The sequence below is a fragment of the Aedes aegypti genome, chromosome 3, assembly GCF_002204515.2.
Source record: "Aedes aegypti strain LVP_AGWG chromosome 3, AaegL5.0 Primary Assembly, whole genome shotgun sequence".
Lineage (NCBI taxonomy): Eukaryota > Metazoa > Arthropoda > Insecta > Diptera > Culicidae > Aedes > Aedes aegypti.
Genome location: NC_035109.1, coordinates 275,715,267 through 275,730,371, shown reverse-complemented (window position 1 = coordinate 275,730,371; position 15,105 = coordinate 275,715,267). Strand labels below are relative to the sequence as shown.

Below are 15,105 nucleotides of genomic sequence, written 5' to 3'. Positions count from 1 at the left end.
GCACCTATTTCCAGCACAGCCTCCCGTATCGGTACACCTGGAGATCACCTCAGCAGACAGAATCGCAAATCGACCACGTTTTGATCGATGGACGGCACTTCTCCGACATAACCGACGTCAGAACCTATCGTGGCGCCAACATTGACTCCGACCACTACCTGGTGATGGTGAAACTGCGCCCAAAACTATCCGTCATCAACAATGTACGGTACCGACGCCCGCCCCGGTACAATCTCGAGCGGCTAAAACAACCGGATGTCGCCAATGCGTACGCGCAGCATCTTGAGGCAGCGTTGCCGGATGAGGGCGAGCTCGATAGGGCCCCTCTTGAGGACTGCTGGAGGACAGTCAAAGCAGCCATTAACGACGCTGCCGAAAGCGTTGTCGGATATGTGGAACGGAGCTCAAGAAACGATTGGTTCGACGAGGAGTGCCAGGAGGTTTTAGAGGAGAAGAATGCAGCGCGGGCTGCAATGCTGCAGCATGGTACGCGGCAAAACGTGGAACGATACAGACTGAAGCGGAAACAGCAAACCCGCCTATTCCGGGACAAAAAGCGCCGCCTGGAAGAGGTGGAATGCCAAGAGATGGAGTTGCTGTACCGTTCTCAAGAAACGCGGAAGTTCTATCAGAAGCTCAACACATCCCGCAAAGGCTTCGTGCCGCGAGCTGAGATGTGCCGGGATAAGGATGGGAGCATCTTGACGGACGGACGCGAGGTGATCGAAAGGTGGAAGCAGCACTACGATGAACACCTGAATGGCGCAGAGAACACAGGCACAGAAGGTCAGGACAGCGAAGGCGATGGCTACGTCAGCACAGCGGACAGCGGAAATCAACCATCTCCCACGATGGGGGAAGTTAAGGATGCCATTCAACAGCTCAAGAACAACAAGGCCGCTGGCAAGGATGGTATCGGAGCCGAACTCATCAAGATGGGCCCGGACAGGTTGGCCGCTTGTCTGCATCGGCTGATAGTCAGAATCTGGGAAACGGAACAGCTACCGGAGGAGTGGAAGCAAGGCGTTATATGCCCTATCTACAAAAAGGGCGACAAACTGGAGTGTGAAAATTATCGTGCAATCACCATCCTAAACGCCGCCTATAAAGTGCTATCCCAGATTCTCTTCCGTCGTCTATCACCTATAGCAAACGAGTTCGTGGGAAGTTATCAAGCAGGTTTCATCGACGGCCGCTCGACAACGGACCAGATCTTTTCCGTGCGGCAAATCCTCCAGAAATGCCGTGAGTACCAGGTCCCTACGCACCATTTGTTCATCGATTTCAAGGCGGCATACGATAGTATCGACCGCATTGAGCTATGGAAAATCATGGACGAGAACAGCTTTCCCGGGAAGCTCACAAGATTGATCAGAGCAACGATGGACGGTGTGCAAAACTGCGTGAAGATCTCGGGCGAACACTCCAATTCGTTCGAGTCTCGGCGGGGACTACGACAGGGCGACGGACTTTCGTGCCTGTTGTTCAATATTGCGCTTGAAGGTGTCATGCGGAGAGCCGGACTTAACAGTCGAGGCACGATTTTCACGAGATCCGGACAATTTGTTTGCTTCGCGGACGACATGGATATTATTGGGAGAAAATTTGAAACGGTGGCAGATTTGTTCACCCGCCTGAAACGCGAAGCAACAAGAGTCGGGCTAATGGTGAATGCGTCGAAAACAAAGTACATGCTGGTTGGCGGAACTGAGCGCGACAGGGCCCGCCTAGGAAGCAGTGTTACGATAGACGGGGATACCTTCGAGGTGGTGGACGAGTTCGTCTACCTTGGATCCTTGTTGACGGCTGACAACAATGTTAGTCGGGAAATACGAAGGCGCATCATCAGCGGAAGTCGTGCCTACTATGGGCTCCAGAAGAAACTGCGGTCAAGAAAGATTCACCCCCGCACCAAATGCACGATGTACAAAACGCTCATAAGACCGGTAGTCCTCTATGGGCATGAGGCGTGGACTATGCTCGAGGAGGACTTGCAAGCTCTTGGGGTTTTCGAACGCCGAGTGCTAAGGACGATCTTCGGCGGCGTGCAGGAGAACGGCGTGTGGCGGCGAAGGATGAACCACGAGCTCGCTCAACTCTACGGCGAACCCAGTATCGTGAAGGTAGCTAAAGCTGGAAGGATACGCTGGGCAGGGCATGTTGCAAGAATGCCGGACAACAACCCTGTAAAGATGGTGTTCGCCACGAATCCGGTCGGAACAAGAAGGCGTGGGGCGCAGCGAGCTAGGTGGATGGACCAGGTACACCAGGACCTGGAGAGCGTGGGTCACAGTCGAGGATGGAGAGAAGCGGCCATGAACCGAGGGAATTGGCGAAATATTGTTGGCGAGGCTTTATCAAGATAATTGATGTAAAGCCAAATAAGTAAGTAAGTAAGTAAGTAACCTATCACAAAAGAAGAGCTTGGTGGTATTAAAAAAAATCAAACCTGTTTTTCCGTTAATTGCACGGAAAATAAAAATATTTCCAGAAAAATATTAAAAAAATAATATTTTTAAAAGTTTTATTATAGCCAAAAATCAGTAAGTAGAAGAGGCTTCAAGAAAAAATAAAAAAGGGTAGGGATGTTCAAAAATAAAAATTTTAAAAATAAAAAAACAAAATTCATATATTTGCGAATAAAAATAAATCATTGTCCAAAACATGTTTAGAACGATTTTAGATAACTAAAAATGATATTTAGATCGAAAATAAAAATTTGGGTATTAGAGGATTAAGCATGTAAAATGCAAACCCACTTTATGATGATGAATAACAATTTATCCTAACGTCCAATCAAAAAGTGGTCTTCGGCAAAGTTGTAGCTAGGAGAATTTCACATTATAAGAATTTGTTCACTTTTCCATAAAATATTATGACGAAGAGATAAAGGGCTGAACACAAAATATTGGCGTTTTTCATAGTAATCTCCATATAAACTTCAAATGGCGTGTGCACAGTCAAATTTCTTCCGAATCACTTCAAACTTTGGGAGGATGCTATTTACCATAATTAAAATAGGGGAGCCAAAATTTCAAAATTTGCATCACTCTAACCCCCACCCCACCCCTATTAATCATTTCGAATTAATGAAAATCAGTTGGTTTTGTTCTAATAGAGCAGAAAAAATATCGGTATACTTTCTGCATGTAAGCGATTAAGTGATATTTTTTTCTGAATCGACTATGGAAACTTAGTTTTATTAATTTGAAAATGCGAGTTGCAATGTCATCATGGCTGCCAAAATGAATGATGGGCTTCTAAGCCTCAATGTGGCTTAATTAAATGATTGGGGCATTCATTAGCCTAAATGATAAAGTCTATGACTACAAAGTAAAGCCATGCGGAATGAGTATAGGTTCTATGTCTGTTTGATCCCGGATCTTTTTGTAATGGAAATTTCCTTGACTTTCCTGAGCATAGAATATCATCGTAGCTTCCTCAGGATAAACAAATGTGAAAATGGCAACTTTGGCAAGAAAAGCTCTTAGTTCATAATTATGGAAGTGCTGTTAGAACACCAAGCTGAGAAGTAGGCTCTGTTTCAGTGGGAACGTAATGCCAAGAAGAAGGAGAATAAGTCAAGTTATTGCCCGAAGCAACTGCGATGCCAGGATAGCGAGTGAAGCTCAGCGTGAAACATTCATTTCTTTTATTAGCTTGACATACTCAAAAACATAATGAACATTCAATAAAAACCGTTAACTGGCAATACATTAATTGCTTACCTCAAGATCATCACGGCTTCGCAGGTGGACTGTTTGAGCTGCATCTGGATGGAGCTGAATTTCCGGTGGATTATCTGCACCATTCGCTCGATCTCCTTCGGCGTGATGGGTCTAAATGAAGACACAAACAGAGGGAAAAGATCATCGTCACCGTCATCGTTAATTCCCACCAGTCTGACCATAAATTTAACGTTTTACACCCACCTGGTACGGCTCTGCTCGCGAAGTAGGTTCATAACGTGCGTGGTGAACTCACTGCAGGCCTGTTCGTACTTCTCCAGCTCCTGGTGGTAGATCTGACGGATTTGCGCCAGCTTGGCCCGGTAGTCCGAGTGTTCGATGGCATTGTCCTGACCGGGCAGATCCGATTGGGACATGAAGTCTGTTTTTGTGGGGGGAAGCGGGGTTTGGAAGGGAAAATATGGATGAATAAATAACGTGCTTTCAGGGCAACTTACCGCTTGGCGCACCTGCACCGCCGCCTTTCTCGGGCCCGGCGACTCCTTCCGCGATCAGCATGTTGTCCAGGCGCATCAACTGCGGATCTGGGGGCTCCTCCTCCTGGGTGTTCCTCAGCGACAGGACTGTGGAGGGAGAAATAGAGAAGATGGATGGTTCGTTATCGTTTCTGGTCAATACAGAAAATCAAAATCATAAAACTACTGTAATCGTCAGTGGACATTAGGGCGAGTGATCCGTCTTATAGAAACACGTAAATAAGGTAGGTGTTCAAGTTGTGGCCATTGTGGTTCCCTATTTACGTGATAATTTGAATGTTTCTACGTTTTGAGAGGTTTGGTACATTTTAGCAGTAAGATATAGAATATATCTTGACATTACAGTATTGAAAAAGATTAAAAATGTAAAATTCATTGAAATTTTAGATATGGCCAAATAGGGAACCACTATTTTACATAACTGGTACACATTCCCCATAATGAATCCTTATAAATAAAAGTTTTTTCGGTTCCATTTGGATTCCCAAACAACTGTTTAAAAATTGGGCGCGATCGGATTCGCTTATGATGTGCGGATCGTTATTGAAATTTGTATGGGATTTGATATAGGAACCTGCTGACGAATTCCATGCCAAATCGGTCAGTCACAGAACTCGACCATCTTCGATTTGGATTAAATTTTGCACATGTTTTTGGTATGGTAGAATAAGTGTTTTCCATAGAAAAATTGATCATTCTGACTCAAGTGTAACTTTTGAAAATGGCCTATAAATTTTTGCATGCAACTTATTTGAAAAATTCTAACTCGGAAACTGTTGGTTTTAGAGAAAAATGTTGTATGAAGAAGTTGTAGTGAACCGTTTGGACTATGACAAAAAAATATACACTGAAAAAATATTTTATTAATTTTCATAAACAAATCAAAAATAAAACTTAAATTTAAAGTTACACAAATACCCCATTTTTAATATTTTTTAAATTTTCACCATAGAATCTTGATAGTAAACAGATGTTAAGGACAAAGTTTCATAATGGAGAAATTTTTAATAAAAAAGTTTTTCTAAGAACAACTTTTGGTCGACTTTCAAAATTTTGAATTTTTGTCAAAATAAATACGTTCTGATAATACAGTAAGCATCTTTGAATGATGCTAAGCCATAATGATTATATGAATAATTTCTCTACAAGTAGCCATTTTCGAATTATATCAAGTTTAATGCAAAAAATATTGTTTAAATCATAAAATAGGCCATTTTCATAAGTTAATCGCGTTTCTCCATTAATAAAAATACGTTTTCGAGAGTAAAGACTATATTACTTTCCACTAATTTATTTTCCTTGATGGAGAATCGCGAATAATTAATGAAAATGACCTATTTTAATATTTAAATAATATTTTTTTGCATTAAACTCGATAAATTTCGAAAATGGCTTCTTCTAGATAAATTATTCATATAATCATCATGGCTTAGAATCATTTAAAGATGCTTACTATATCATCGGAACGTATTTATTTTGACAAAATATCAAAATTTTAAAAATCGACCAAATGTTGTTATTAGAAAAACTTTTTTATTAAAAATTTCTCCATCATGAAACTTGGTCCCAAACATCTGTTTATTATCAAGATTCTATGGTGAAAATTCAAAAAATATTAAAATAGGGGTTTTTGTGTAATTTTAAATTTAAGTTTTATTTTTGTTTTTTTTTTATGAAAATTAATAAAATATTTTTTCAGTGTATATTTTTTTCTAATAGTCCAAACGGTTCACTACAACTTCTTCATACAACATTTTTCTCTAAAATCAACAGTTTCCGAGTTAGAATTTTTCAAATAAGTTGCATGCAAAAATTTATAGGCCATTTTCAAAAGTTACGCTTGAGTCAAAATGATCAATTTTTCTATGGAAAACACTTATTCTACCATACCAAAAACATGTGCAAAATTTAATCCAAATCGAAGACTATCGAGCACGATTTTTATTTTTTTCGACTCATTCTGGATAGAATTTGTCTGCTTTTTTGCACTCTGTTTTTTAGGCGCTCCATATTCCAAAACCCTCCACACAACACACGGTAAAGTTTAGTGCCTTACAACTTTGCCGAAGTAAGTGTGCGTCAATTAAGTAAGTCACGCAAACATTTACTATTCCATCTGAGCAAGCTCCAAAATAGGGGGATTCTATTCCTATCGGATATTCGGGGATAGTTTATCATGACAGTAGAGTAAAATACCTACCCCCAATGGTAAATAAGCGAAAAATGGGTTTTATCATCGCTTTATCTTTAGAGCTCTCCTTCGCTGCTGCTATGTATCATTCTTGTTACAACTTGCGAAACATTGCCGATCTTGGACCGATACAGATGCGATAGTTTTCTTCGCTTGCTTTGATCGTGCTACGCAATCAATTGAGAACAAATTCTGCAATGCCTGCTAGAGACAATGGAAATTCGCGACAAAAAATTTGAAATTTCTCGGGTGATCTATGTGATAATTACAAAATTACTCGGCTTTGTCAGTAACTAATAAAAGCAATTTTCAATGAATTTGACTTATATTTTTAGAATTATAACTAACTCTGCGCCAATCTTATAGCTGATCGAATAGTGCTTAGTTGAAAAATCAATTGTACGGCGAAATATCATTTCGACTGGTGGAAGCGAGAATCCCAATATGTACTTTTTTTCATAATTTGAACAACTGTGTTGTGCTGTTCGGAAAGAATTCAAATCATAATTGTGTTAAAAGTGAATATGAGACAAATAAGAATTCTAGAAGAAGCAAAGAAAAGTGTTTTTATTCCTATTCCTAATGTCTATTCAAATAGTGCCACTGGTGAAGGAAACTGGAAGTCTCTACTTTGGATTCCAAAATCGACTTGGATAATTTGGTGAGTTCGTTCCGAAATATACTCTTCAAAGGTGTTTTTTTTTTAAATAAAGATGGAGTCGAATAATTTTTCGTCATTAATTTAAAACTATTGCTATGAGTGGGTCTTTCCAGAGAGCGAGAAAAGGCGCTTTAGCCAAGGCTTTTGAGCCAGGGCACAAGGAAGAAATAGATGTCCCATCCCAAGAAAAGGAGAACCAACACATGGGGTATGCATTAAAGTTCTTAGTAATGCCACTCCCAACGATTTTATCTATCTCCCTGAAATAAAAAAAAATTAAAATATTTGCGTTTATGAATAACGTATTTATTCGTGGATAATTTTATAGCCGTGTTATTCTTGAATTATCTTCAAACCAAAGTCTGCACAGTGGGCCTGGCCATTTTAATACTCGTATTACAGTCGCCTCTCCACATCTCGATATCGAAGAGACCATCGAGATAGGGAGAGATCGAGACAAAGAACGAATTATTAATGAATACTAGATTGAAAAACACTCCGTTACCAAGAAAATATTAAACAATCAGACGTCATTGCACGTTCCTAATTTGTTTTGAACCCCAAAAATTGGGTCTAGTAACCTTTGATATTGGTCATATCGACATACAGAGAGAAAATTGGGAACGAAAAGTTAACAGGAACCCATCGAGATACGGAGATATTGAGATAAGGAGTATATCGAGATGTGGAGAGATAAATTGTATGCAGAATGATGGGACCTAAGAAATCATCGACATAGGGAGAGATATCGAGATATAGAACATCGAGATGTGGAGAGTCGACTGTATATCACGGATATGCTGCAAATATTATGGCTGACAAGAAAATACTGGGAGAAATTTCGGTATTTCCAGGATGCTTTTCAATATTGGCTGTGCAAGCACTTAGAATAGAATAGAAAAAGGTGTACAATCCTCGCTTTTCGTGCACATCATGAAGTGTTAATGTGACCAAAACAAGGAGAAGGATTGTTTGAAGCGTTTCAATATGTTCAACAAAGTTGCATGGAATGGTAAGAAGCACAGTTTTGTAGAAGAAAGGCAGGGTAAAATATAATCGTGTAATAAATTATAACCAAAATTGTGAAAAATTGCCGTTTTTCCAGAGTTTAGTACCACAATACTACATAAATTAGAATACCGCCACAACATGTTCACAAAAGTATTGATTTTTTGTGTGAAGAACATTTCGCCCGAACATTGCATTGAGGCAATCCCAAGAGTTTGAGATATAGTCGTATCGAGGAAAAATGTAGTCGAAACTTCAATTATGTGTCATGTAATCCAGCACGATCCTGTAAGATTACATGAGATATAACACAGTTTTACATAATTTCATACTTAAATTTACATAACTTCATGTTTACAACGCATAGATGAAATTTACATGACGTGTAATCTTCGTTATTTTTAACAGTGTAGACTTAGAGATGATAAATGTTTGCTTACAGAAAAATCTGCCGTACTAAGAATACTTTTCTAATTTTCTCTATAGTATTTTTCATACAAACCAACACCACTTTAAAATCATTTTCAAAATGGCAAACAAATTTGGCAGAACTCTATTTTCATCATTGAAATTGAAAGGAAAATATAGGAGATGAGGTTCCCGATCTTTTTTTGTAATTTGAACCATTCTACTGTACAAATCAATAGATGCACAATGAATCAACTAGAAAGTTCGGCTGGGATTGCCCATAATCTTCTTCAGTGTACATATATATGATCAAAAATAACACCGACTACGTTCTTGCATTCAGGTGGAATTGGGGACAGGAATAACCTTTGCTATTCAGAGACCGTATTAACCTTTGCATCCCTCTAAATAGTTTCTCTTTAAGTGGGAAAGTTATTTTTTTCTTCGGAAAATGAAAAGCTTTTCTTTTAGATGCTCTTTTAGCGTCTCTTCCAGAAGCTGAATAGCTTCTCTTTCAGAAGCTGAATAGCTCCTCTTCCAGAAGCTAAATAGCTATTTTTCTCGAAGCTGAAAACATCTATTCAAGAAGCTGAAAGGTTTTGCTTCCAAAAACTAGAAAGTTTCTCTGCCAGGAACTGGAATCTTCTGTTCCAGAAGCTTGAAAGTTTTCTTTTCTTGAACCTGAAGCTGAATAGCTTAGCTTATCGAAGCTGGATAGCTTCTTTTCCAGAAGCTTGAAAGCTTCTCTCCCAGAAGCTGAATAGCTTCTGTGCCTGAAACTAAAAATCTTCTCTTTCAGAAGTTGGGAAGCATCTCTTCCAGAAGCTGGAAGGCTTTTATTCCAAAAACAAGAAAGCTTCTCTGCCAGGATCTGAAATCTTAAGCCAGAAGAGCTTCTCTTCCAGAAATTGTTTAGCTTATCTTCCAGAAATTTGAAAACTTTTCTTCCAGAAGATGAATAGCTTCTCTTCCAGAAACTGTATAGTTTCTCTTCCAGAAGCTGAATAGCTTCTCTTTCAGAAGCTGAATATCTTCTCTTAAATCTTACCTTTCAGAAGCTACTCTTACAGAACCTGGATAGCATCTTTTCCATAAACTGAATAGATTCTCTTTCAGAAACTGAAAAGCTCCTGTTCCAGAAGTTGTATAAGTTCTCTTCCAGAAGTTGAATATATTCTCTTCCAGAAGCTGGAAAGCTTATTTTTCAGAAGCTAAAAAGCCTCTCTTCTTCTTCTTCTTTTTGGCGTTACGTCCCGACTGGGACAAAGCCTGCTTCTCAGATTAGTGTTCTTATGAGCACTTCCACAGTTATTAACTGAGAGCTTTCTTTGCCGAATGACCATTTTTGCATGTGTATATCGTGTGGCAGGTACGAAGATACTCTATGCCCTGGGAATCGAGAAAACTTCCTCTTACGAAAAGATCCTCGACCAGCGGGATTCGAACCCACGACCCCCAGCATGGTCATGCTGAATAGCTGCGCGTTTACCACTACGGCTATCTGGGCCCCACCCAAGCCTCTCTTCTAGAAGCTAAATATCTTCTTTTTCAGAGCTTGGAAAGCATCTCTCCTATAAGTTGGAAGGCTTATCAATAACGTATTTATTCGTGGACCTGAAATCTTAAATGTCAGAAGCCTGAAAGCTTCTCTTACAGAAGCTGAATAGCTTCCCTTCCAAAAACTGAATAGATTCTCTTCCAGAAGCTGAATGGCTTTTCTTTCAGAAGCTTCATATCTTCTCTTTCAGAAGCTTGAAAAACAACTCTTCCAGAAACTGGATAACTTCTCTTCCAGAAACTGGATAACTTCTCTTCCAGAAACTAAATAGTTTCTCTTCCAGAAACTAAACAGTTTCTCTTTCAGAAGTTGGAATGCTTCCTTTTCAGAAGCTGATAAACTTCTTTTCCAGAAGTTAAATAGGTTTTCTTTTAGAAGTTGGAAAGCTTCTCTTTCAAGAGCTAAAAAGCTTCTCTACCAGAAGCTAAAATTCTTCAAAAATTAAAAAAGTTTCTTTGTCAGCACTTGTAAATCTTCTCTAGAAATATTCTCTTTCAGATGCTAAATAACTTCTCTTCCAAAAATTTGAAAGCTTTTCTTCTAGAAGCTGAAAAGCTTCTATAACAGATGATAGAAATCTGTTCTTTTAGAAGTTGGAAAGCTTCCTCTCATAAGCTGGAATGCTTTGCTTCTAGAAGTTGAAAATCTTCTCTTAAAGCAAGTAGGCTTCTCTTACAGAAGCTGAAAACCTTCTATACCAGAAACAGGACATCTACTCGTCCAGAAGCGGGGAAGCTTTTTTTTCCAGAAGCTGGAAGGCTTTTCTTCCAGAAGCAAAAAAAAGATTCTCTTTCAGAAGTTGGAAAGCTTGTCTCTCAGGAGTTGCAGAACTATTCAAGCCAAAATGCTTATCTTCCAAAATTACGAAAGCTTTGCTTCCAGAAGTTTAATGGCTCCTTCTTCAGAAACTGAATGACTTCTCTTTCAGTAGCTCTTGAAAGTAGTTGTAATTTTTTTCTTCCAGAAGCTGGAAAACATGCGACATTTTCATTTTCAAATTATTTTTTTTTAAGAAATATCCAAATAAAAATGATCAATGTTACCCCGGATTACGGCAACACAAAATCGCACGGCCATGAGGCTCATATACGATTTTGGCCTATTTTGTATGGAAATCCGAAAACTGGCACATCTTGTAGGTCGAAAATGAGTAATTTCCCGTAGTGAAGTGAAAAAGTGTCGCGGGTCGTTTGAAATGTTTGATAACACAGCGTAACGAAAATGACACTTTTGCGTGTCTCAAGGATCAAATTGTGTGTCTCTAGTTGATTTTGGGTCGCTGAATCTGATGCCGTTCTCAGAAATGTTTCAGCACGTCACAATTTTTGGTTACAGGTCACCAAAGTTATATAAAACACTGGTTTTATTGATGTTTATATGAAATTTAAAGTATGATAAGCATTTTTGTGATATAATCTACCAAACATTATAAATAGGACTTGAACTTTCAATTTAGATACAAATCAGTTGAAATTTCACGATAAAATTTAGTTTAAATCGATTTTTTTCAACATGCTTGCAGTCTTCATATAAACTTCTTTGTTTTTCTTATATGGCATAATACAATACTTTTCTAAACCACCAAAAAATAACATTTTACCATCAAAAATATTATGAACTTTGTTGATAATTATTGTTTTATACATGAAGTTTGAATACTGTGACAAATTGAGCAAATATATTGCCGTACAAGTTGATAAACTTGCATGCAAGTTGGCTGAAACAGTCGAATTTTGCATTTTCAACAGTCAATATCTCAAAAACTAGACGTGCCACGATATTTCTGAAAACGGCAATGGACTCAGCAACCCTTAATTTAGTAAATACAGTCGACTCTCCACATCTCGATGTTTTACATCTCAATATCTCTCCCTATGTCGATGATTTCATAAGTCCCTTCAGTCTGCATACATTTTCACTCTCCATATCTCGATATCCTCCTTATCTCGATATCTCCATATCTCGATGGGTTTCTGTTGATTTTTCGTTCTCAATTTTCTCTCCGTATGTTGATATGACCAATATCGAAGGTTACTAGACCGAAGATTTGGGATTGAAAACAAATCAGGAGCGCAAATTGACGTCTGTTTGTGTATTACTTTCTTGGCAACGGAGTGTTTTCCAATCTAGTATTCATCAAAAATTTGTTCTTTGTCTCGATCTCTCCCTATCTCGATGGTCCCTTCGATATCGGGATGTGGAGGGGCGACTGTAGGGTATTTTAGTGCTTGAGACAAAACCGTGTGCCGCAGTGTAATATGATCGCGTCCTGCGAGGGTAGGCGACTAACACTCGTTTGTCGTAAAACGCGGTTATCGAATTATATCGCGAATCTGATTAGGCGTGAATATATCATGGATCGCATCACCAATCAAAGGTGACTCCTAGATCCTTACTTTATCCCACTAACCCAAAATCCTTTCCAAGAAAATTGTGGAGATACAGAAGATTCTTCGGTCTCTAGTAACAACGGTTGTCTAACATTCCTTTCCTTCCCCGATGACCGTAACGACGTGGCCGGCGCCGTTATTGAATTTTAAAATTCGAGTTCTCGATTTGTACATACCATAATTTGGATAACTGTAATATTTTTCAGAGTCATTTTAGCATAATCCTTTTTTTTAGCAAAGTTGTTATTCATAATCTAAACTATACTTTAACAAAGTTTATGTTATAGTTTCAATCCAATGATCTTTAAAACACAACAGTATAAAAAATTAGATTTCGTTATATAAAATCCCATAGAAATTTCATACATCCATACAGTAGATGAAACCAATGGCGCCCAAATATCGTATAGTTATTCTGGTGCTATAAAAAAACTTGACCTGAAAAAATGGTTACGATTCCCACCCTAATATTGCATATACATAAAAGCGTTCAACATTTTTACCACACACTAGTTGATTTTAAATTTGTTAAACAAGACGACCATATCAACTCAATTTGTGCTCATTGTTAACACAATCATCTGTTACGACAGTAAAAAGGTACTAAAAACCACAATAATTATCATAATATTCTCCGATTTACTCCAGCCATCAGAATGAACCGCAAATCGTTTCCGCCGAATTCCTTGCATGTGTGCCGGGACTGCCGCCGCAATTCCCAAGATACGCACCTTGGTGGCCAATTTTCCTCTGTCCACACATTGCCACCGTATAACCAACCGACAAGACAGCAGCGGTTAGTGGAACATCATCAGCCACACATACTTTTCCTCTGGGGGAACCCGCTTTAACGGCTCTCCACTTTTCGGTTCTGTTGCTCAAATTGTGCCATAACTATTTGCTTTATTAGTCGTAAAAATCCTATAAAATCTGTTTCCACCCTGGCCTCGGTCGTCGAAGCTCTATCGGTAGCAGCGCGCGGTTTAGTGTCTTTTCCTCTATCTCTTTCATTGCCGATTTCCATGTAATGTGTGTTGAATTGGCCGCACGCTCTACCGGGAGTATTTTTTTTTGGGGCTCAGCAGAAGAAACGATACGGTAATGGCCCAGCATTATTATGTGTTATGACATTCAAATGGGCTTTCCATACCAGCCGGAAAACCAACAACTGGCCAATTGACTGGAACTGTCGGTGGGAAGAGATAAAGACTGAGACTGCCATGCGTGCTTGCTTAGGGACGAGACGCGAAACCCAACAAGTGTCGATTGACTGAAAAATGGTATTTAAACAAGCGTTAGGTTGTTACAAATTCCGGCTGTTTCCGATTCGGTATGGTTTTGTATCCGTTGGAAGTTGTTCAACATTTGTTGAAGAGAAAAATTGCGCGCAATTTTCCATGAAGCATTTTTTAATATTATATGAAATGACCATAGGTATGTCGTAAGCCGATGAAGTTAGTATTCTAATTCTAGAAGAAAGTAGATAACACATAATATCCACTAAATTAAATAAGGATTCGTGCGATGTTAACAACATGATGATTAGGTGTTCTTAAATCATCGAAAGATTCACTGCCTTCTTCCATTTGGTAAGTTTGATGATTATCAGAAATCAAAATGCAATCAACTAATTTATTTCAGGACAAATGTGAAGTCTGTCGACTCGATGTGTTCGTCAACCCGAAATTGAGGCTTTGGTAAACCAACAAGCCTTTAATCCAAATAAGTAGGCCTGAACGAGAGAAAAAAAAAAACGTAAACTCTCAGTGCTCAGCGAATACCCAACGGATTCCAATTATTTTCTGTCAGTACACTCGTACACATATCTAGGTTCTAAAAGTGGCCGAAGGATTTCGGGAATGTTCCTCAACAAATGATCATTTTCGGGTCCCCGAGACACCTTAAAATTACTATAAAGTGGCCAATTTGCATCTAAACATCTGTGCCAAACTTATGGAAACGTATTTTAGTGAATTATTGTATCCAACAAATCTATAGCCGGTTCTTCAGGGTATTAAGTCCGACTGGCCGAATCCGGTACATTATGAACGATCCAAAACTATTCATTAATAATGTTGAATATCAGATCTTAATGATTCATACAAATTAAAATGATTGTCATTGCAAATGAATAAAGATATCTTGGCATGTCCCAAAAAACATCCCTTTTTACCCGCTTCAACCCAGTGATCCATCGGAATTACTCCGGCTTCAGGAATATTCCCCAGTTTATCTGGCTGCTTTAAAAACTAGATACCAGTATGTGTACCAGTATACTGACAAAAAAATTGAATCCATTAAGTACTGGTCGAGCGGTGATATTTTTAGTATTTTTGCTTTCACTCAAGCCAATACGAGTTAAATAAGATGCCAATTTTCAAAAAAATAATAATAATAATAACTTTACATAAGTAAATGAGGAATGGAACTTAATACTATACCAGTGCATGAAATTGCCATCGGAACAGACACAAAACAAACAACAGCCTAATCGTGCTCACAATTGTTTGTCCCAACTTTTGCGGATTGGGGAAAAAATCAAGACAAATTGTCATGACAAACACAACAAATCAAATTTGTTTGGAGATTGCTATTAAATAAATTGGCAATGTCAATCAACATGAAGAAAGTTCTCGAGAATTACAATGCAAAGCTGAGCGGTGA

The 15,105-nt window shown here is 38.7% G+C and overlaps 1 protein-coding gene across 5 annotated transcripts in view; it reads right to left on the bottom strand.

The window, feature by feature from the left end:
- Positions 1 to 15,105, bottom strand: part of LOC5576927 (homeobox protein extradenticle) — a 138,446-nt gene that overhangs the window by 17,818 nt on the left and 105,523 nt on the right. For 4 of the 5 annotated variants that reach the window (XM_021853464.1, XM_021853462.1, XM_021853461.1 and 1 more), the window contains exons 4-6: positions 4,187 to 4,312; positions 3,933 to 4,110; positions 3,729 to 3,839 (exon numbers count right to left, since the gene is read on the bottom strand). In XM_021853464.1, the coding sequence (XP_021709156.1) occupies positions 3,729 to 3,839; positions 3,933 to 4,110; positions 4,187 to 4,312 (415 nt within the window). The remainder of the gene's footprint in view (positions 1 to 3,728; positions 3,840 to 3,932; positions 4,111 to 4,186; positions 4,313 to 15,105) is intronic. The other variant, XM_021853465.1, reaches the window with a different exon arrangement.